At 48.7% G+C, this 22,805-nt stretch overlaps 1 protein-coding gene across 2 annotated transcripts in view; it reads left to right on the top strand.

Moving 5' to 3' along the window:
• The first annotated feature begins 6,236 nt into the window (after positions 1-6,236).
• The window catches only part of CHST11 (carbohydrate sulfotransferase 11), a 261,528-nt gene continuing 244,959 nt past the window's right edge, over positions 6,237-22,805 (top strand). Inside the window, exon 1 of one of the 2 annotated variants that reach the window (XM_052640917.1) lies at positions 6,237-6,370. In XM_052640917.1, coding sequence (XP_052496877.1) covers positions 6,268-6,370 — 103 coding nt within the window. In that variant the 5' untranslated portion in view covers positions 6,237-6,267. Of the gene's footprint in view, positions 6,386-22,805 lie in introns of both variants that reach the window. The other variant, XM_052640916.1, reaches the window with a different exon arrangement.

A 22,805-nucleotide genomic window follows, 5' to 3' on the forward strand; every position in this document is an offset into this window, starting at 1 on the left:
AACACTGTTAACTGATTTAGTCACTTTACTTTTTAGTAACTGTAGAGTATTCCATCATATGGAGGTTTTACAGTTTGTTTAGCCAAACCCTAATTATTAGGCACTTTGGTGGTTTTAGCACAAAGTACATGAATGCTCTGACTCTCTCAACAATTATTTGGTGATATTAGACAAGTTATTGCTGGATCACTTTTCAGAAATGTTATAAAATTTGTATCAATTTATAATCACTTCCACCATCAGTATGTATGGCTTCTCTTTTCTCTGCACCCTTCCCAGCACTGGGTTTCATCAATATTTTATAATCTTTGCAGGCTGCTAGGTAAAAATCATATCATTCATTTCATATGTATTTCTAGACTGCCTCGTGTCTACACTGTCATATTAGGTTTGATAAGGACATGGTCACAGTGGTTCCCAGAGCTCAGAGACCACTGGAAAATGACACATTAAATAAGTGCCCCATGAGATTTTTCAGAAATGTAACCTCATGTTTATCTGAGGACCGAGGAAGTGGCTATTCTTTTAGCCTCTGTTAACTCATGGAAGGATACAGTGACGGGGTGATTCAGGAGAGAAAGATGGACTCAGTCATGCTCTTCCGACCTCATTTCCACAGCATCCTTGGAATCCTATTATTAATGTCTCGAGGACTGCACCATGCCTATGGGGATTTATATCCTGATGTGGCATCCTTTGGGTGTACAACATTGCTTGGGGTCGTGTGCAAGGGTCCCAGGGTCTGACAGGCCTGTTTCCTCAGTAAGGGAGGGAGAGGAGTCTCTTGGGCCTAAACTGGGAGTAAGGGCAAAGGCAGCATCAGAAAGCAAAACAATAATAGCGCCTCTCTCTTCTCTTCTTCCTCTACTCCCTCCCTTCTGTCTTCCCTCCTTCTCTATTTCCTCTTCTGTCCTTTCTCTCTTCCCTACCTTGTTCTGAAAGGCCAGGGAAGAAGAGCCTCGCTCAGAGCCATGTCAGGAGTGACCCACTTGCGTACTCGCGGTTTACCTACCTGGAGCAGGGCTGTACCCTCAGACCTCCACATGCTGTGGGCACATGGTTTCTTATTCAACTCCACAAATATTGACTGTGCTCTGGTTAACTGAGCGTACTTTGTGCTGGAGGTGCCAGAGAGATGCAAAAAGGCAAAGCCCCTCCTGGGAGAGGCTAGTCTGGGGCCCCTGCCTGAGGTTGGCCTAAGACATGCCCCCCTTCCTCACGGATGCAAAAGAACTCTCTGTCTTCCAGTGCCCTGGGCCCAGGTCTCTCTCCAGAAACTGGCAGCCAGTTCTGCCAGATCTGAACAAGACGGTACATTGAAGTTGTCACCTACAGGAATGGGATAGAATTCAGCCTGCAGGTACTGGTGGCCTTGGCGAGTGTCTGTGTTCACTGTGGATGGCACACACAAGTCAGAATTCTGATTTTGTATCCATTCCTTCTTCGCCTCTGAATTTCCCAAGATCATCCACACACAGAGCCCTTTCTCCTCAGCAGTTTCTAGGGGCCATTCCAGGTTTTGAAATAGACAGACCCCAATTACATTTGTACGTTGTTTTACCTGGAGAGTGGGCTTCTCTGGTGGCTCAGATGGTAAAGCATCTGCCTGCAATGCGGGGAGACCCAGGTTCGATCCCTGGGTCGGGAAGATCCATCCCCTGGAGAAGGAAATGGCAACCTACTCCAGTACTTTAGCCTGGAAAATTCCATCAATGGAGGAGCCCGGTAGGCTACAGCCCATAGGGTCACAAAGAGTTGGATACGGCTGAAGGACTTCTCTTTCCCTTTCACCTGGAGAGTAAGAGTCATGCCTTACAATCAACCGAGGCTTAGCCAGGCCTCACCCTGAGGCAGTGCCAATGGGCAGAAGCTCTTGGGGTGAAAGGGAATTTAGAAAAATGATTAAATGAGGTCTGAAGAGGGATGGGAGGATTGCAACTAGGAGGACTATTTCCCAAATGCTTTGGGCTCTCTGACTTCCCAGTCTGGGTGGGATGGGGAGCAGTGTGTGAGTAGTTCTGGCTGATAAATGGTGAGTGGAAGTGACATGTGCCTCGTCTGGGTGGGAATCACTGAATTGTGGGGGCCGGAACTTCAAGAGATCCTCTTTACTTGGGCATTGCCAGGTTCTAGGTAGGGCTACTTCGGCTTCATCCTGTATGTGGTATTCCATGAGTTCAGCCCCTTTCACCTGATTTCGGGTGAGAAATCAGGAAAGGCTTCTTGGAAGAGGTGGTAGTTTCACCTGTCAGAACCTTATTCTTCACTGTATGTTTGGGCCTATGTGCCTGTGTGATCAGCTGTGTCCGACTCTTTGTGATCCCTTTACCTCTGGGCCACCTGGGAAGCCCATGTTTGGGTCTGTGACCCACAGTAGACACGTGGTGGAGTTAAGACCTAAGCCCTGGTTGTTCTGAGCCAGTGAAGTTAGGGCTCATTTGTTATTGTAGCATAACCTTGCATGTTCTGAAGGCTACACTGGGAAAACAAAAAGCTTGATTTCAGAGGCAGCCTTCCACTGACCTCTCTGCAAAATTCAAAATATCAGGACTTCCATGGTGGTATAGTCGATTGGAATCTGCCTGCCAATGCAGGGAACATAGTTTTGATCCCTGGTCTGGGAAGATTCCACATGCCAGGGAGCACCTAAGCCTGTGTGCCACAACTCCTGAAGCCCAAGGGCCCCAGAACCTGTGCTCCTCAACAAGAGGAGCCAAGGCAATGAGAAGCCTGTGCATGGCAACTGGAGAGTAGCCCCTGCTTGTCGCAGCTAGAGAAAGCCTGCATGCAGCAAGAAAGACCCACCACAGACAAAAACAAAATAAGTAATTAAAAGACAAACAGAATATCAAATCTCCTTTCTCCTCTGTTTTATCAGTCAGCATTTTCCTTTATCTGGTCAATATTTATCATGTAGCATGCATAAAAGATACAACAAAGCTTTGTAAGGAGAGGGATGGAAAGAAAGCAATGACTGTAGTTGTGGCTGGGAAGTTTATTGCAGTGTGATGAAGAGACAAGAAATTAGAACTTTTCTCTCACCTGTAACGTGCACAGAACAACAGAATTGCAGGCCATTACCACTGACCATGACCACAGACTTTAGAGGGGATCTAATTTAACTTCCTAGTCCAAGAAAGTATCACTTCTCCATCTCAGACTTATTTGTACCTACCAGGCGCCAGTTGCTCTGCTGAGCACTGGAGAGAAACAGAGATGAATAAAACTCAGCTTTGTAGGTACAGCGACCCAAGAGGGGTTTGGACCTGCTGCTCAGAACATAGAGGGGGAAAGAGGCTATTCCAGGTGAGAAATCGGGAAAGGCTTCTTGGAAGAGGTGGTAGTTTCACCTTCAGAACCTTATTCTTCACTGGTATGTTTGGGCCTGTGTGGCTGTACGCTCAGCTGTGTCCGACTCTTTGCGATCCCATGGACTGTAACCCACCAGGCTCCTCTGTCCATGAGATTCTTGAGGCAAGAATACTGGAGTGGGTTGCCATTTTCTCCTCTAGGGGATCTTTTCTACCTAGGGATGGAAACTGCATCTCCTGCATCTCCTCTGTCTTCACAGGCAGATTCTTTACCACTGCGCCACCTGGGAAGCCCATGTTTGGGTCTGTGAGAATGCAGAAATGGATTCAGGGCATGGTTCCTCATTCTTCCCCACCACATGGGCTAACTCAACCCCCACCCCCCACCCCCTACCCATCAGGGATTCCGCTTCTGACCTCCCTGTGACTTCGCAGACAGGCTTATGCGTGTCCAGGCTTTTGTATTGGTACAGTGTGGTCTCTGCCCTGGGAGATGAGGGACCAATTGGGTAACCTGGAAGCAAAGCCTAGCCTGCTCTGTAAAACTAGGAGTTAAATGAGAGCCTGCTATTCCAGGCCAAGCACTGCAAATGCCCATCTAGTCATGCTAACTGCAGGGATTCCCTGCCCTGGTCAAGGATGGGCGGGTGGGTGAGTAGGTCAGTTCCCATCCCGGGGCTCCTGGGGTGGAAATCACTGGGGAATGTACTGGATCTTGTTCAGCTCGACTGCCTTTATTATGCAGCTCATTTACAAGTGAGCGCAAATTAATACAGTACAAACTGGCTACATAAATATTGTGCTGTAATTGACTGTCTTCTTGTAATCAAAGGCAAGGCTGCTGACTTTGTTAGTTTCTCTGCTTTGCAACTGCTGGAGGAAGACTTTGTGGGGAAGGGAACCCAGGTTGTTGAGGTGGTTTCCGCTGCATGTCTACATGTTGTATCTCTGATGTATTGAGAGAAGGATAAGGCCCATTACATTCAGATTCAGTAAGTATCAAACGCTTGCTACATGAGAGGCAGTCAAAGACCCATTATCTTATGATTAATTGTGTTCATAGTAGTAAAGCTTTGATGAAAAAAGTGAAAGCGTTAGTTGTGTCCGACTCTTCGCCACCCCATAGACCGTAGCCTGCCAGGCTCCTCTGTCTATGGGATTCTCCAGGCAAGAATACTAGAGTGGGTAGCCATTCCCTTTTCCAGGGGATCTTCCAGAGCCAGGGATCAAAGGCAGATTCTTTACCTACTGAGCCACCAGGGAAGCCTAAAGATTTGATAATGTGTGCAAAACAGTCTTTACAATAACTTTTTCCCTGGTATATGTTATTGTTAGAATTTAAATAATCCTTTAACTTCTAAAAACATGCTGTAAATTTATAAGGAAAATAAAAGGCTGTAACAGTCTTTTCTCTTTGCTTAGGGAATTCCCAAAGGGCAGAAGAACAAGATCTTCCATTCTAGGTAGTTAGATGAGCCGACTACAGTAACCGATTTTCTCCAGCTAGTACTAGGTAGGCGACACAGTGATCCCTGCACTGTTTACCTGCATCCACCTTGACTGCTAAACAACCTAAACGCACGGAATTGGAATTTTAAAATCACTTCACACAACACAAGAAGGCAACGCCATCTTTCCATTTACCTGCCAGGCGGGCTGGTTTTTTTCCAGCAGTCAGTTGTCCTGGGAGGAGTGACTCCGTGGGGGCATCCTTTCCCATCCACCCCGCACTCGCACTTTGAGGATGTGGAGGGAGCTCTGTTTTTTGGAAAATCAGACTTCGAAAATCCACAAAACCTCCTTTGCCCACTGGGGATATATGTGTGTGTGTGTGTGTGTGTGTGTGTGACACACAGACACAGAGACAGAGAGAGAGAGAGAGGGAGAGAGACTGACCCCTGCGAGTTATGCAGTTTTCCTAACCTTGACCTGAAGCCAGACGTCTTTAACCCCTTTCCAAAACGTCGCTCGCGCTGGGCTGCCATAGGAAAGGGGAAAAAAAGGAAAAAGAAAAACGAAACCTCCCTATTCCGAGACTCGGGTAAAGAGCACTCGCTCCCAGGGGGCTTGGGACAACTTGCCGTCTACCTTGCCCAGGGCTTTGAAATCAGCACAAACCGCCGGACCCCTTCGCGCTTCGCGTGCCGGACCCGAATCCCGCCACTTCCCTCTTCACACGCCGGCAGGAGGGGGTGGCGGCACCGAGGCGATTTTATTCGTATGTTTTTCCTCCGGGTTTTGTCATGGAAACGCTGACACACAAGCTCCAGACGGCGGCCGGCCGGACCCGGGACTGAGGGCCTTTGGGACCCTGCGGAGCGCGGCGCGCACTCCCCGGGAAACAGCTGGACGCGACCAAATCCCGGGAAGGGGCGGGGGAGCGAGACGCTCCGCCCCGACGCTCCGGTCCCGCCCTCCGCCCGGCTCTCCGCAGGCGCCCTCCCCTCGCCCGGGGCTGCGAGTTGCTTTTGGTAAAACCCAGCCCCGAAATATATAGATCATTGGAGCGCAATGAAGTAGCCTTTGGAGAGGAGGGAGGGGGCCGGTCCGACAGCCACAGCGGCCAGCGCAGCGGCAGCGGCGGCGGCGGCGGCACCACCATCAGCATCACCGCTCGCACCCCAGTCGCCCGGCCCGTGAGGAGGCAGCGGCGGGCGCCGGCGGGAGCGGAGGCGGCGGCGGCGGAGAGGCGAGGAGGAGCCGCGGGAGGAGCAACGGCGCGCAGCCGGCGGGTCCACGCATCTCCGCACTTCCAGAGCAACTCCGGCGCCTTCCACACCCCTGCCCGGGGCTGGGGGCTCCGAGAGCAGCCGCGAAGCCAACCCCTATCCTCCCAGCGATCCTTGCCCAGCCCTGTCCTGCGCCTCCCGGGCTCCGCTCCGCGCCGCGGGGTCCCAGCTCCTGCGCTCCGGGAGCGCCTCCCGGACACCCGGGTTCCCGTAGCCAGGACAAAGCCATGAAGCCGGCGCTGTTGGAAGTGATGAGGATGAACAGAATTTGCCGGATGGTGCTGGCCACTTGCTTGGGATCCTTTATCCTGGTCATCTTCTATTTCCAAAGTATGTTGCACCCAGGTAGGGGGCGCGTTAGCGTGGTTTTGTTGGATATTTTCTTCTTTCTCGTGCTCTCGCTCCCTCGCTCACCGTGGCTGGCTTCTGACTCTTCCAACCTTACCTCTTCTCTCTGGGCCACCTCGGGGTTCCTTGCTGACCGGATCTGCCCGGATCCCCGAGTCAGGCTGGGGAGAAAAGATATACTCCTTCCTCTTCTTCCTCCCAACTCCAGGCTGGAGGATGGGACCAGAGGGGCGGTAGATTTTTTTTTTTTTCTTTGTGTCTCTTGTTTGTCTGCGAGGTAGCAGAGCAAGGTAGAGGCTGTGGGAAGCTCTTGGGGGTGGAGGATCAGTTTGAAGAGAACGAAACTCCCTCCTCGCTTCTGCCGAGATCCGAGGTTGAAAGAGGCGCCGGGAGCCAGTCATCCCGCTCCCCAGAGAGCTGCTTCTTCCTGGTGGGGGGCCGGGGACGAAGGGTGAGCGCCGGGCGAGGTTGCTCGTCTGGCCGCGAGCTTGGGAGCCTGAGGGTAGGCTCCCACGTGTGCGGGTTTCGGCGCCGCGCCGAGCAGGTGGAGGGAGATATTGGAGGTGCCCGACATTGCCCCCCGCACCAGCTGGGGTTGGGTCCCGGCGCCGGCTGCCGCGCGGCTCCGCATTGACCTTGCGGCTAGTGCCATGGGGCCTGCTCCCTCCCTCACAGAGCGGCTCGCGACCCTGTGCTGGGGGGTACTCAGAGCCTCGGTATCGCGCCGCTTTAGTTTGGGAGGAAACTTTGGTCGGTTCTGGGCTGACCGTCAGTTGCACCCCCACACACACACCCCGCCCCCCACTCGTGGGTTCTGAGCATCCGGAATCCCCCGGAGCTCGCCGGGCCGTGTGCGAAGGAAACCCGCCACCACCCCTACCCCGCGCCTCCCCGCAGTCCCGGGTGGGTTAAACAAGTTCCACACCTGAAATCTGGACTCGGAGAGGGACGAGGCTGCCCCTTCCGAGGGGCGGGAAGGAAAGTTTGAGAGGGACGGGCGGCCTGGAGCGCGGTGGCCCCCGGATCGCAGCTCCACTCCGAAGCCCAACAGGTAAAACCTTCCCGAGAAGCTTCCGGGAAAACGGGCATCTCGCAGTGGAGTCGTGATCTTCCATGCTCTGGCCCCTAGCAGGCCCCCTCTGGACCACATGGGCTCCCAAATCTACCAATCACGTCTCCCAGTTGCCTTTCTCAGTATAGTCATGGCAATAATTTGCTTTTATAATTGCAAGGAGGGAGCTGGAAGCCCATTTCCTTCCAGAGCTATAGAGTTATGTTCTGCTTTCTGTGTATCTGACCCAGAGGCAGCGCTGAATTCATCTAGCCTGCTTTGGGTGGTGGCACAGGACCAAAGCTGTTCTTTCCATCAAACTTGGGGATTCCTTGACAGCTCCGACAGAACGGCCCCTCTGCCTGGCTGGGCCTGGAGGAGTTGTTAAGGCGGCCCCTTGGCCAAGAGTAAGGTCTCAGTCTGGCGTGGCCTGATGCTACCACATGTAACCTCAGGACGTTGGAGCTAGCCTGGTAAAGGGTGGCTTTTGTTTGCAGCTGGGTATTTTTAGTTTCATGTCAGCAAACTGCAGCGGTGTTTGTCTCCTCACCCAAACCAGTGGTTGTGAAACTTCTTAGGGAATTTAAAAATGGACCTGGCTTGCCTGCTGGCAGCCAGGCAGTGGTTGCAATGGGCAGGACCAGACAGACTGCTGTGTCCTGGGCCAGGCTCTGCCCGGAGGGCTGGGGGACTGGGTGGTGTGCAAATACACTGGGGGCCCAACAGCTCAAACAAAGAGCTGAATGATTTGGTCTAGACACTACAGATGTGTTTAGGCCACTTAAGTTTTGCCAGGACCGAACGTGCCGGGTAGTTCTCTGCGGAAATGCCTGGGACAGTGAGGTGTTAGTCTCCAGCAGGAATGTGCTATAACTTATCTGTACCTGTTAGTTGTCCAGGGAGATACTAACTAGTAAGACTGTTGCTGCCCATGATTTTCAGGCATCCTATGTTTCTCTTGCCCTGTGTTAGATTTAGGAAATAACTTTCCAGCCAGGGATACCAGGAAGAAATTTCCAACTTGTAACTGACACTTTGTGAAAATTTCCAGCCCTAATTGGAATATTAAGTTGGCTTGAAAGTGGTGTTAGCTGCTTTCAGTCTGGCTTTTCGGTACCAGGGACAGAAGCTTTGCCAAGGCTTTCCAGATAAGGATTTGCCATCCTTGACCCTCTGCTCTCAACCTTGGCTTCCCTTCCTGGTCCCACTTCCAACCCCCAAATGGCATTTGTGGATTATTTGCTTATATGAGTATACTCATCTGTTATTTTCTGCCAGTCTATAGCAAAGACTACTTTCAATATGTTCTATTGAATGTAGAACTGTATTGGTCTACATTCAACTGAAAGGTCTTCCTTATTTTGAATTATGTATAATTGTTTCACTGTTCCATGAAAACGCCATGCCAATAGTTTATTATGATATGGAACATAAAAATATACTTTGAAATTAATATTAAACATTTACACCCCCCACGCCCCCTCCACACACACATTTTATTAAACTATGCTCTTGATGACAACTGATGCTATCTCTTTTTCCTACTGCTTGGAATTTCCTTAAAAGTTAGCTGCTCTTTGCTTCTCTGAAGGATTTCGGGTTGTGACAGCTGATCTTTTAGCCTGGCACTGCAGTTTCCATTTCTCCAGATCACCCTGGGAGAGGCAGAAGGGACCACAGCATGGCACAGATTGTGTTGCTAAAAATTAGGAGCCCTCTGGCAGAGAGGCTATTTCTATTCCTATCTGAAATAGAAATGTAGTATTCCAAAAAGAAATGGATCCCTGGCTTCATTGATGGCTAGAGAATACCTGGAGTGTGTGAGGAGGAAGGGAATAAACAGAGACAAGCTGGCGAGGGGCTGGCTGACTGTTCCTTTGATTTTAATCTGGGATTCATTGTCTTTTGTACTTTTCTAATACAGCAACTTGAGTAATTGATCTTTAATTTGGTTGTTGGGTTCAGCAGAAGCGGGCTCCTTGTCAGCACAGGCAGTTTTCTTTAGGTCTTTGACACTCGAAGTTAATAGTCTTAGGGCAGGGTCTGGGTTTTAGGCCCTATTCTAATCCCAGTGTCCGGCACAATGCCCAGCCCATAGTAGTTTCTCAATAAAGTATTTGCTGGATGAATGAAGGAAGTGACTAGATTCTAGGAGACCTGCTTCTCCAATTTTTGGGAAGTTGTATCAAACCTTGCCAAGAATGCCTCGTCAGTAAGTCTGGCTCTCTTACGGGGGGTGTGGGACGCTGGAGACAAGGTCTGGGTGCTTCTCTACCCTTCTGGTCTCTGAGATCCCTCAAGTCATGGGTCAGGTTTAAGCTCATCACACCCCAGACAGAACGCTCCTCTTGGCCTAGAGTTGCTGCCCCGAAGTGTGAGACAGTGAGGCTGGGTGTCTTGGGTAGGGGGAAGCTTGGTCTCTTTTAGCCACTGACCTGTAGAAACCCATCTGCAGGAGAGACAACCTCTGTGGGCGTGAACTGCTCCTGATCTCAGTGAGAACGGAGCGCCATGCCTGTGCTTTCTGCACAGGTTTTGCGTCCATCAGCGATCGCCTCCTGAACAGTGACTTGTCTCGGGTACTTGCCCCAGATAGGCGGCCTTTGATGGAGCTGTGTCTTGGGGCGGGCTAGGCTGAGCTGAAAGGCCCCCAGGCTGCTTTTGTGCTGAGTGTGTGAAGGTGGCTCCCCTGAACCTTCCTTTCGTGTTACTCCGTAGGGTTGTGGTTTTGTTTGAAAGCTCCTGTTCATGGGAGAGAAGCCTGGGGAGAAAGCCTTTCTTCTCTCTTTCGCTTCCTCTGTTTTCTTTTTTTTTTAATGTTTATTTTTACTGTCGCCTGGGATTTCTTTGCCTTGGTCAAATGTATTGGAAGATCATACCCTTTATTTAAAGGCTTCCTCGGTTACCCCTTTGTAGTTCACTTGATTAGATTGGATGTAAAACACTTGCATTATAATTTTAACCTAATTATAAAAGTAATATGTGCTCATTTCAGAAAATTTAGGAGGTACAGAAGACAAGCAATCATCCATTAATCTACCACCAGAGGCAAGGGGTCCTTTTTTCCTATTATAGAATATATATATTAAAAAAATAATTGAGATCCTATTCTGAATTTTGTACCTTGTTTGATAGGTAATATGTATTTTAGACAAATACATCATTATGGTCATTATGGTGACCAGTAATTAAGTTGAAAAACAGAAAACTTAGCCACAAACTTTTAAATTTATAGGGTTGCCTATACCTCTAACCACCCATCCCTACTACTTTGCAGAGTGCCAGTCTGGTATTGTGTTTGTTTTTTTTTCTTTCTGCACATATTTAATTTTAAAGAATCTTTGTGCTGATACATGAAATGAATTTGAAGTTAGACCAGGTTGTAGGGGCTGTTCTCTTATATATCTGAAACTTCTTTTGAAAAGAAGTCAGGAAGTTCTCAAATATGACACTGTTATAAATCCTGGAAACTGCATCAAATAGCTGAAAGATAAGATGTTTCCAGCATCTGGTCTCCCCTTGGCGGTTTAAATGTTTGCACCTCCGTGGGGAGTTTCATAGCTGCTCAAAGACGAGACAGATACACTTAGGCAATTTACTTCAACAGTTAGATCTGCTGTCCAGGAGTCCTCATTTTGTTGGCTCTGAAATAAAAGTGGTGATCAGGCACTGGAGGAAGAGTGGTTGGGGGGTTTCTGATGGACGAGGGGTGGGAGAATCAACCCGCCAGCAGAACGGGCTGCTGTTTATATTTATCTGGATGAAAAGCCATTTTGCTTATGAGCTGTATCTGCCACAACCATTTAAAAACAGGAAATCAAAGGCTTACAAGTGGGCACCACCCTTTCCCTTCTTAAATCTACCAAGAGGACAAAGCTCTTCTTAATCTGGGGACAGTGAATGGAAAGACTTTCATGAAAGTCACAGCCACTGGTAAGGGCAGATTCTGAAAAAAACCAGAAGTAGTTTTACGTATTCATTTTCTCTTTTTTTTTTTCCTTGAATTTTGAGACCCCATCTTTATCACAAATGAAGAGTGAGGCAGTCCCTCCCCTGAGGTCATTGAATAGTCTGATCTGTCCATTAAAAATTCCTAGAACTTGTAATTTGATGCATCTTACGTTAGATGTGATTCATCACAATTTGAGATCAGAGTTGCTCTTTCTTTCTCTGTCTCTTTCTCTCGTCTACTCTATGCTGGGTATTGTTCTGGGCACTGGGGATACCATAAAACATTATTTCTGCCCTCACGGAACTTACCTTCTAGTGAGGTATAGGCAGACTTTAAGGAAGTGCAGAAGTCACATACATAGGCGATGTGTCAGATGGTGTGAAGAGAGAAGAACAAAGCAAGAGATATGAATGAGGGATGTGAGAGGCCAGGGTTGCAGTTTAATACAGAGGTCATCACAGGATGTCGCTGACAAGTTGACATTGGAGAGCAGAGATGGGAAGAAGTGAAGGAGCTGGCCACATGTCAACCCAGTCCCAGATAGGATATTCCAGGTCTGTTCCCTGAGGCAGGACCTCGCATGGCAGGCAGCTCTGAGTGTCTGGAGCAGAGGGAGGAAGCAGCTAAGACCAGAAGGTGCAGAGAGATTGTGTGGATCTTGGCCTTGACTGGCGACAGGATGGCAGAGTTTGGGCTGAGGACTCTTGGGGGAGGGGTTGTGGAATGGGTGGACAAGCCCAGAGCCTCTCACTTGCACTTCTGTGTTATCTTCAAGCACACCACAGTGCAGTTGGGTGAGGTGTTTACTGTGTAAATCCCACTTCTCCTCCATCAACCTCTGCCTCTCCCTCACCTCCAAACTAGACCACCCCCTTTTTCCAGTTTTTTAAAGCAGTAATGTATAACTCAGAACAAAATAAAACAAAACCAATTTGACAGGAATTTTAACTGAGTTTGTGTTGGGAAATTCTTGAAATGGCTAAGGCGTGATCCACAGCATTCATAGATGGAAACCAACAGCCCCTGACTTCTGGAGGCACTCCAGAAAAATAGAGGAATGGATCAATGATTTGGGAGTGAAAGACCCAGGTCCTAGTTGGACATACCCCCTCTGTCTGCTCCTGTGAATTACTATATTTAATCAATTGTAAAATACTCATTCTTTTCACCTTTCTGACATTTGACTTGTTGTAACAGATGGTATCTTAGTGCTGTGCTGACCTTTAATGCATAGCCTTTATTTTCTTAGTGGAACATAAAGTAACAGTGATTCTTATAGTTGATGCCCTTGGACCCACCTCTGTAAACTGTGAAAGTACATTCTGTACACCGTGGCGTACCTCAGAATCTCAGTAAGGTGATAAAAATGGCATTCAGGCTCCAGCTGAGGGCCCGGGGGAGGGGGTACCTGATTAATCCTGATCACATGCTTCCTAAAGGATTTGCTGGTCGGCAGGCCTTTCAGTCTTTTCTGCTGTACCTGGGAAATTTGCACCTACTTTCAGAGCCACAGGGCTTGTATCTCTTTCTGATTTAACTGACGAGGTTGGTAAGAGTCAGAATAGGAATGTGGGGAAGTGAGTTATTTAGTATGGGGCTCAACTCCCTGATGGCTCCCACATAAAGCGTCTGCCTGCAACGCAGGAGACCTGGGTTCGATTCCTGGGTCAAGATGGTCCCCTGGAGAAGGAAATGGCAATCCACTCCAGCACTCTTGCCTGGAAAATCTCATGGACGGAGGAGCCTGATAGGCTGCAGTTCATGGGGTCGTAAAGAGTCAGACATGACTGAGCGACTTCACTTTCACTTTCAACCCTGGAAGATCACAGAGAAATAGACTTCGTGACGTTGTTTGGGGAAAAGGTCACCAGTGTGGATTTTGCTTTCTTTCCAGGCTGCTGGACTCCCATGGCCTCGGTCATTTCCCTTTTCTGTTGCTGTTTAGTCACTAAGTCATGTCCGACTCTTTGTGACCCCATGAACTGCAGCACACCAGGCTTCCCTGTCCATCACCAACTCCCGAAGTGTACTCACACTCATGTCCATTGAGTCTGTGATGCCATCCAACCATCTTATCCTCTGTCGTCCCCTTCTCCTCCTGCCCTCAATCTTTCCCAGCATCAGGGTCTTCTTCAACGAGTTGGCTCTTTGCATCAGGTGGCCAAAGTATTGGAGCTTTAGCTTCAACATCAGTCCTTCCAGTGAATATTCAGGGTTGCTTTCCTTTAGGATTGACTAGTTTGACTTCCTTGCTGTCCAGGGGACTCTCAAGAATCTTCTTCAGAAATGCATGGTAGTTTGTTTACTTGTATTCGGTACATGTTCCTCTTTTAAGGAACCTCTGCCAAGTTCCTCTTTATAGCCTCTAAGCTTGGCCCAGAGGTACTTAGGAAACATTTAAAGAGTAAATAAGTGACTGGCAAAGATGCCTCTTCCGCCCCTGTGCCCATCTCACCAAGATGCATAAGCCCAGAGGGAAGAGCTTCTGGTATGGTCTGCTTTGTTTCTCAGACCTCTTTGCTTCTGGCTTGCTAGGATTCAGCCAGGCTTCAGGGTGTGAACTGGGAAGGGGTCTAGGTATTTAAGCAGAAAGGTATTTAATGGAGGGAATCTGGTCCTTAAAAAAGTTGGGAATGCTGGTGGTCAAGAATCCACCTGCCAAGGCAGGATATGCAGGACATGCAGGTTTGATCCCTGGGTTGCGAAGATCCCCTGGAGGAGGAAATGGCAACCCACTCCAGTAGTCTTGACTGAAAAATCCCATAGACAGAGGAGCCTGGTGGGCTACAGTCCATGGGCTTGCTCAGTCGTGTCTGAGCACGCACACACATAGAAGCATAGGGCTCTCAGCTGGGCCTCCAGGAATTAGCCTCAGGTAATAGTAGTAGCCTATGTAACAACATAGAAGCAAACATATACAGGCCTGGCTACTCAAAAGAACTGACCCACTCAGTGTGCTGCTACCTGAGACTATCTTTGGAATTACCAAATCCAAGAACAAACTAATGACATTGGGGCCCTGGGATCAGAAATCCTGGTCCCAGAATTGGGATGCTCCTACAGCCTCCTCTCAACACCCAGCAAGCCAGAGAGTCGTCCCAGAGAGTGTTGCCAAAACCCCTCATCATTCTCACATCATCGGGAGGCTGAAGAAAACCTGGAAGACGGGGAGGTGGCCTCTCACCTATGGCCTCTTTCTAAATCTGAAGTCAGTGCTTCTGTCTAGGGGAGCCAAACTGACATTCAGAACCTTAGCTTCAGAACCAGGACAGCTGGGAAACATAGCTTTTAAATCAATAGCCCTTACTATATAGAAAGGCTTTCTAGAAGGGAGTAGAATGGGTGACGAGCAGACATCCAGTGTGCTCACCACTCCCTATTGGTAAAACATATGTGAGCAGCCATCTCCCATCTATTTTGCTTATAGTAAGTGTATTCATATTATTCCCATTATCTGAATATGTAGGATACGGATGTTTCTGTTTCTAACAATAGTCATTGCAAACCCACATGTTCATTACCATCTGGGAAATTCTGTTAGCGAACTCCCAGTCAGCTCCCATTCTCTTACCCTTTTTACCTTGTAATGTGGCATTTCCCAGGGGCGCCAGTGGTACCCAGGTTCCCACTTGCTAATGGAGGAGACGTAAGAGACACAGGTTTGATCCCCGGGTCAGGAAGATCCCTTGGAGGAGGGCATGCCACCCCACTCCAGTCCTCCTGCCTAGAGGATCTCATGGACAGAGGAGCCTGGAGGGTTGCAGTCCACAGGGTCACAAAGAGTCGGACATGACTGAAGCAACTTAGCGTGCAGCACATGGCATACAAGATTCAGGTAGAGAGAGGAATTTTCTTCTGTGCATTTTTTTGTGCACATAATATGTGCATGCATTATGAGCATTGTCTCCAAGCTGCAGTGTTTTCTTATTTTTAATTTTTGCAGCTTGCGGGGTCTTAGTTCCTCTGTGTGTGTGTGCTTAGTCGCTCAGCCCTGTCCGACTCTTTGCAACCCTATGGACTGTAGCCTGCCAGACTCCTCTGTCCATGGGGATTCTCCAGGCAAGAACACTGGAGTGGGTTGCCATGCCCTCCTCCAGGGGATCTTCCCAGTCCAGGGATGGAACCCAGGTCTCCCACATTGCAGACAGATTCCTTCACCGACTGAACCACCAGGGAAGCCCAACCAAGGCTTCGGCAGTGGAAGGGCTGAGACCTATCCATTGGATCACCTGGGCATTCCCTCCAAGCTTCTTGACTGGAATCTCTTTAAGCCTCTATTCCACTTTGTGAGGACTAGTTTAGGTAAAAGTAGATGATGTAATCTGTAAATCTACTTGGGATTCAGTTGTAAATGGTGATCTTAGAGCAGTGGGTTGACTGATTTCCTTGGTCCCTCACTGTCTCCCTCCTCAGGATGCCTGAATTTCGTAAATGCATGTAACTTGGTACAACGGGTTAGATGAGGGGGTTTGTTCCAATTCGTATTTTACTTTAATTCATGTTTTTAACATTAAATTTCTTTTTCTAAATTCAATGAAGATGGAAACCCTGATGTTTCCTTTCCAGGCCCCTTTGTGATAGTTGGAGTGTGTTGGCTAGACTTTGGAACCCAGGGTGGAGACTGGTCTTGAATGTAGTTGGTGATTGTCAGACCCACCACAGTCAAGTTTGGGTAAAAGTATAGTTTGCCACCCAGGTGGCTCAGTGGTAAAGAATCTACCTGCCCATGCAGGAGATGCAGGAGACATGGGTTTGATTCTTGGGTCGGGAAGATCCCCTGGAGTAGGAAATGACAACCTGCTTCGGTATCCTTGCCTGGAGAATCCCATGAACAGAGGAGCCTGGCTGACTACAGTCCATGGGGTCCCAAAGAGTCAAACATAACTGAGTGACTAAGCACGTACACAGTTAGTGCTGCTTAGTTCTAAAGATAGTTCTGACAGTGGTGAGTCAGAGTTTGGCATTAGACATGTGGTGTGGCTAGGACTGATATTTCCAGTATCACTGGAGTTCAGGTCTCACTCAGATAGGCATGGATAGAAATAAAGAGGGCTTTCCTGGTGGCTCAGACGGTAAAGAACCCACCTGTAGTGCAGGAGACCCAGGTTCAATCCCTGAGTCGGGAAGATCCCCTGGAGGAGGAAATGGCAACCCACTCCAGTATTCTTGCCTGGAGAATGCTATGGACAGGGGAGCCTGGCAGGCTATAGTCCATGAGGTTGCAAAGAGCTGGACATGACTGAGCAAGTTTCAAGCCCAGCAATGTAAATGTTGAAATCCATATCAATCTTCAGCTTAAGTGGTTATCTTAAAGGCCTTGTGAAAAAGACCCACAAAGGCAACACCAGTTCGACAGGCCGGTAGTTGGGTTTCTGTTAGAAACTGCTCATTTCAAAGAATCCCAGAAGAGGGAGAACACAAAGGCTCCTCCAAGGTAGTGTTGTAACACTTTACATTTCTTAACGGTTGATGTATCTTACCTTCAGGGCCGTTGTTCATGGTCATTCACTATGACGAAAAAAAAGCACAGAATTTGCAGCCCAGGATCAGCTTTCAGGCTCTGAATGTCTACTGTGTCCATTTGACATCACTCAGAATGGTTCGGTTGAATGCTGTTGAGAGTTAGACTGTGCTGGGTGCTGGAGACACAGCAGGGACCCAGGTGGACAAGACTTGAGGCGGGGAGACATAATATAAACAAATGCATGTTTGAACCATTGAGTCTGTTGGATGATGACAAGTGCCGCAGAGAAAAAAAAAATAAAGCCAGGAAGGAAGATGTGAAATGGAAGCAGTGAGTGATCACTTCTAAATAGAGTGATCAGGAAAGGTTCCCTGATAAGATGGCTTTAGGATCAAAGGAGGTGAGAGTTCAAGGGGGTGCATTGACAGATGCACATTTGTGCATACAGCTATTTATTGGGTATTATTTCCTGGAGGCTGACATAGGTCAGGTGTTTAATATGTATTACATATTCCTTATAGGGATCTTACAGGGTTCATCTCTTGTAATCACCATTTTACAAGGAGGGTAGGAGACTAGGGTGGACTTGCCAGGTGGCGTTAGTAGTAAAGAACCCGCCTGCCAATGCGGGAGACACAAGAGATGTGGGTTTGATCCCTGGGTCGGGAAGATCCCCTGGAGGGGAGGAGCGCATGGCAGTCCAGTCCAGTATTCTTGCCTGGAGAATCTCATAGTTAGAAGAACCTGGCCGGATACAGTCCATAGGCTTGCAGAGAGTCAGGCATGACTGAAGTGACTTAACACAACAGTACACAGGAGACTAGGGCATAGAGAATGTGACTTGTCGGAGGTCGCACAAGAACTGATGAATCTAGAATTAAACCATGGCTGTCTGACTCTTTCTCTAAATGTCTGGTTGGGGCTCTCAGTTTGGGGGCTCTCCCTGGCCTCCACATTTGGAAATGTGTCATGATGTGCCTGTTTGTCCCAAAGATTGAGGACATCAGTTTATCGGGCAGAGCCAAGGATGCTAGACATCCTGCACGGGGTGGGATCTTTCCTCCCATCAGATCGTCCTCCTAGCCGTGGGCCACCGACTCTTCTTTTGGAGAAATCCCTTAAGACTCTCCACGCTTCAGTGGTGTCTGGTATAGTACCTGGCCACACTCAATGACTTGGGAAAGTGCCCGGCACATTGTAGGGGCTTAATAATTGATTGATTACAAGTCACCAGCTCAGAGATTTGGTCTCCCCATTTGCCAAGGGAAGGTAGTAGTATTACTTCTTTTCCTTGGTAGTGGGGAAGATTAAATGAGAAAAGAGATGTGAAAATACATTGAAGATGGGTGCAAAAACAGTATACATATATTTTAAAAATAGGTACACTGTGGTTCCTCGTTCTAAGCTTTTATTCTTCAGGTTGATGACAGTGCTCTTGTAATGCATCCTGCTGGAATCTTGAGCAAATGTTTTATCTGTTTCGTAGGTGTGACCTACCCTGTAAGGTTTGCCGAAAGGGTCTTGCTTTTCAGCCCCAGTGACACCATCTTTCTGGATGTCTGACCCTCCATCTGCTGTGCTGTCACACCTCCCCTGCCAAGGCCAGCACTTAGCACTGCCTCTGTGGAGCTTGGAGTGTTTTGCAAAAGCTGAGTTTATCTGGTAAAAAATCAGCTTTGTGGTTTCACACCAAATGCAGAGACCATAGCTCTCCCTCACCCCATTATGCACACAGTTACCTCTCAGGTTCCCACAAACTTTAAAAAAGTGGCACTTGAAAAATACAGCACAGGCCACCCATCAGTGCTGTTTCTGCAGCTGATCGCTGAGGAGGATGGAACTCATTTTGGAAGAGGAGACGTTGTGGAATGTCAGGGTGCATTACATGGGATAGAACTGATTATCCTTGGTCTCCCAATTCGAGCCCGAAGTGTGCACAGGAGGACTTTCTGGGTTCTTCTCGCACAGGGGCCAGTCCTCCCAACTCTTGTCTGCAGGGCTGGAGCCTCCATGCAGGCTGGCACTCAGAGCACGGGCAGAGGTCCATTTCTGCCCACCGTCACCAGAGTAGGTACTGAGATGCAGTCGAAAGACTGTGATTCTGAGTTGGGCGAGGCCCTGGGTTCTTTAGGATTCCTAGGGGCTCAGTGGTAAAGAATGCACCTGCCAGTGTAGGAGACTTGGGTTTGATCCCTGGGTCAGGAAGATCCCCTAGAGAGGGAAGTGGCAACCTGCTCCAGTATTCTTGCCTGGAAAATCCCATGGACCAGAGAAGCCTGTCAGGGTATAGTCCATGGGGTTGCAAAGAGTCGATGCATGCACACACACACAGGGTTCTTTGGCCTGAGACCGAGGACCTGTCTGATGCTCTTCTGCTCCACCTCTGGCCCTTCAGACAGTCCCTGCTGGGCTTGATACTTAACAGAGGATGGAAAAGTTTGTCAGTGCTTGGAGTTCTTTTTTTTCAGGCGGGGCTTTATTGGTGCCCCTGTTGCAGCAGGTGGAAACCAGCAACAAACAAGTCCCCTTGCTTGCTTACTCCCCAAGGTTGGGGCAAGCTTTTTCCTTATATATGGGGTGAGGGTCAGGGTCCAAGTTGAAAAAGCATGTAGTCCTCTGGATGAACTTTCTGCCTCATCTAATTGATTTAGAGCTGGGGTTCTCAACGGGTGACAGTTTTACTCCCTTCTCTTCCACATGGCAGGGGACCTATGTCAATGTCTGGAGACAATTTGGTTGGCTCAGCTGAGCAGGTGGGTCCTACTGGCCTCTAGTGAACAGAGGTCAGGGATGCTGGTAAACATCCTACAATACACAGGACAGCCTCCTACAATGAAGAATACTCCAGCCCAGAACATCAGTAGCTAGGAAATCCTTACTTAGATTCCCTGTTTTTCTGGTACTTTACTGAAAATAGCAGTAATGAGATGATCAGTTAGTGATACTGTGTATCAGACAGCATGCCAGCTGCTGTACTTAGATAATCACATTGACTCTTTACCACAGCCTGGTGAGGTGGGCACTTACCAATCCCATTGTACAGATGAGGAAACTGAGGCTTTGGGAGGCTGAGGAGCTTGCCTGAGGTCACAGAGCTGAAAAGTTGGAACAGGATTCCTGCTCAGGTCTGACACCAGAGACTGTACTCTTCATCTCATCGGTGTATCCCAGCTACATGTGCTTGGTTTTAGCTACTTAGGTCAAGAGGTAATTATTTTGAAAGGGCCTTCAGCGCAGCTGTGGGCTTTGTGTGGGACATGAGTGGCAGTACCTTCTCTTCCTACCGTGCACACCAGCCTGGGTGAGCTCATCCCCTCTTGGGGCCCGTGCTATCACCTGTGTTTGGATGACACTCACCTCTCTTCAGCTTGGATTTGTCTTAAGGTAAAAGTCCAGTTTATATGTTACCTCCTGTGCAAAACCAAGATCCATCTCCTTTTGGTCAGAGGAAGGGGGCATGTCCCGTGGTACTCTGCATGTGCACAGCTTGGTTATTACGTGTTGGTGCACTGGCTCGTCAGGAGCAGGCCAGTTCTGGTGATGGTAGTGGCTTACCTTGTCTGAGCTGCTGCAACAAAACCCCACTGACTGGGTGGAGTATAAAGGACAGATGTTTGACTTCTCCTTGTATCTCCACAGGGTAGAAAGGCTGAGGGACCTCTCTGGGGCCTCTTTTCCAAGGGCACTCATCCTATTCATGAGAGCTCTGCCCTCACGCCCTAACTGCCTCCTGATGGCCCTGCCTCCTGATATTACCACTTTGGGCATCAGGTTTTCAGCATATGAATTTTAGGGGGGACAGAAATGTATAGACCGTGGCAGCAGTCAGGAAATATTGAGTGAAAGAATGAGTACATTGGGACTTCCCTGGTGGTCCGGCGGCTAAGACTCTGACCTCCCAATGCAGGGGGCGTGGGTTCGATCCCTGGCCAGGGAACTAGATCCCACATGCCGCAACTGAGAGTTAGTATGCTGCAACGAAGGATCCTGCATGCTGAAACGAAGCTCGAAGATCCCACATGCCACGACTAAGACTTGGTGCAGCCAAATAAATAAAGAATAAATTTGTTTTTCTTTTTAAAGGGAAGAACAAGTACATTCTTCCCTGGGCTTCCTTGGTGGCTCAGGTGGTAAAGAATGATTCTGCGGTGAGCTGCATGTAAGAGAGCAAAGAGCAGTTCATTTAACACCATGGCTCGATGCAGACGCAACAAAAAAAGTGAGCGTCTCTCAAAAAAGTGAGCGTCTCTCAAAGATAGCGCCGTATGGTGCTGTAACCAGTGTGTGTCAGGAAGGGGTCTGCAGATCCAGCTCTGGGTGCCCTGCTGGGGGAGTGCCACCCAAGAGAAGATGCTGTCAACAGTGCGTGTGTGCTAAGTCGCTTCAGTTGTATCTGACTCTTCGCGACCCCATGTACTGTAGCCTGCCAGGCTGCTCTGTCCATGGGATTCTCCAGGCGTGAATACTGGAGTGGGTTGCCGTGCCCTCCTCCAGGGGATCTTCCTGGCCCAGGGGTCAAACCTTTGTTTCCTGCAATTCCTGCATTGCAGGTGGATTCTTTACCACTGAACCACCAGGGAAGCCCCAGCTGCGCATGGCACTCTAAACTTTCTAGTAGCCACATTAAAAAGGTATAAACCAACAGGTGAAATTAATATCTACAGTAGTATCATTTTAAGAGGCAATACTTTTTTTTTTTTTTGGCTGTGTCACAGGGCATGTGGGATCTTAGTTTCCCCTGCTGCTGCTGCTGCTGCTGCTAAGTCGCTTCAGTCGTGTCCAGCTCTGTGCAACCCCAGAGACGGCAGCCCACCAGGCTCCCCCATCCCTGGGATTCTCCAGACAAGAACACTGGAGTGGGTTGCCATTTCCTTCTCCAATGCATGAAAGTGAAAAGTGAAAAGTGAAAGTGAAGTCGCTCAGTCGTGTCCAACTCTTAGCGACCCCATGGACTGCAGCCTACCAGTCTCCTCCATCCATGGGATTTTCCTGGCAAGAGTACTGGAGTGGCTTGCCATTGCCTTCTCTGTAGTTTCCCCTGCTGCTGCTGCTGCTGCTGCTGCTGCTAAGTCGCTTCAGTCGTGTCTGACTCTGTGCGACCCCATAGACAGCAGCCCACGAGGCTCCCCCATCCCTGGGATTCTCCAGGCAAGAACACTGGAGTGGGTTTCTATTTCCTTCTCCAATGCATGAGAGTGAATAGTGAAAGCGAAGTCGCTTAGTCGTGTTTGACTCCTAGAGACCCCATGGACTGCAGCCTACCAGGCTCCTCCGCCCATGGGATTCTCCAGGCAAGAGTACTGGAGTGGGGTGCCATTGCCTTCTCCGCAGTTTTCCCTACCAGGGATCAAACCCTCACCCCCTGCATTGGAAGTGCAGAATCTTTTTTTTTTTTTCACATTTAACTTCTTAATACACCCTCCAAGATTTTATTTTATTTTTTTTAATTTTTAATTTTTTTAATTTTAAAATCTTTAATTCTTACATGTGTTCCCAAACATGAACCCCCCTCCCACCTCCCTCCCCATAACATCTCTGTGGGTCATCCCCATGCACCAGCCCCAAGCATGCTGTATCCTGCATCAGACATAGACTAGCGATTCAATTCTTACATGATAGTATACATGATAGAATGCCATTCTCCCATATCATCCCACCCTCTCCCTCTCCCTCTGAGTCCAAAAGTCCGTTATACACAGCTGCGTCTTTTTTCCTGTCTTGCATACAGGGTCGTCATTGCCATCTTTCTAAATTCCATATATATGTGTTAGTATACTGTATTGGTGTTTTTCTTTCTGGCTTACTTCACTCTGTATAATCGGCTCCAGTTTCATCCATCTCATTAGAACTGATTCAAATGAATTCTTTTTAACGGCTGAGTAATACTCCATTGTGTATATGTACCACAGCTTTCTTATCCATTCATCTGCTGATGGGCATCTAGGTTGTT

This window comes from Budorcas taxicolor, chromosome 5, assembly GCF_023091745.1.
Source record: "Budorcas taxicolor isolate Tak-1 chromosome 5, Takin1.1, whole genome shotgun sequence".
NCBI lineage: Eukaryota > Metazoa > Chordata > Mammalia > Artiodactyla > Bovidae > Budorcas > Budorcas taxicolor.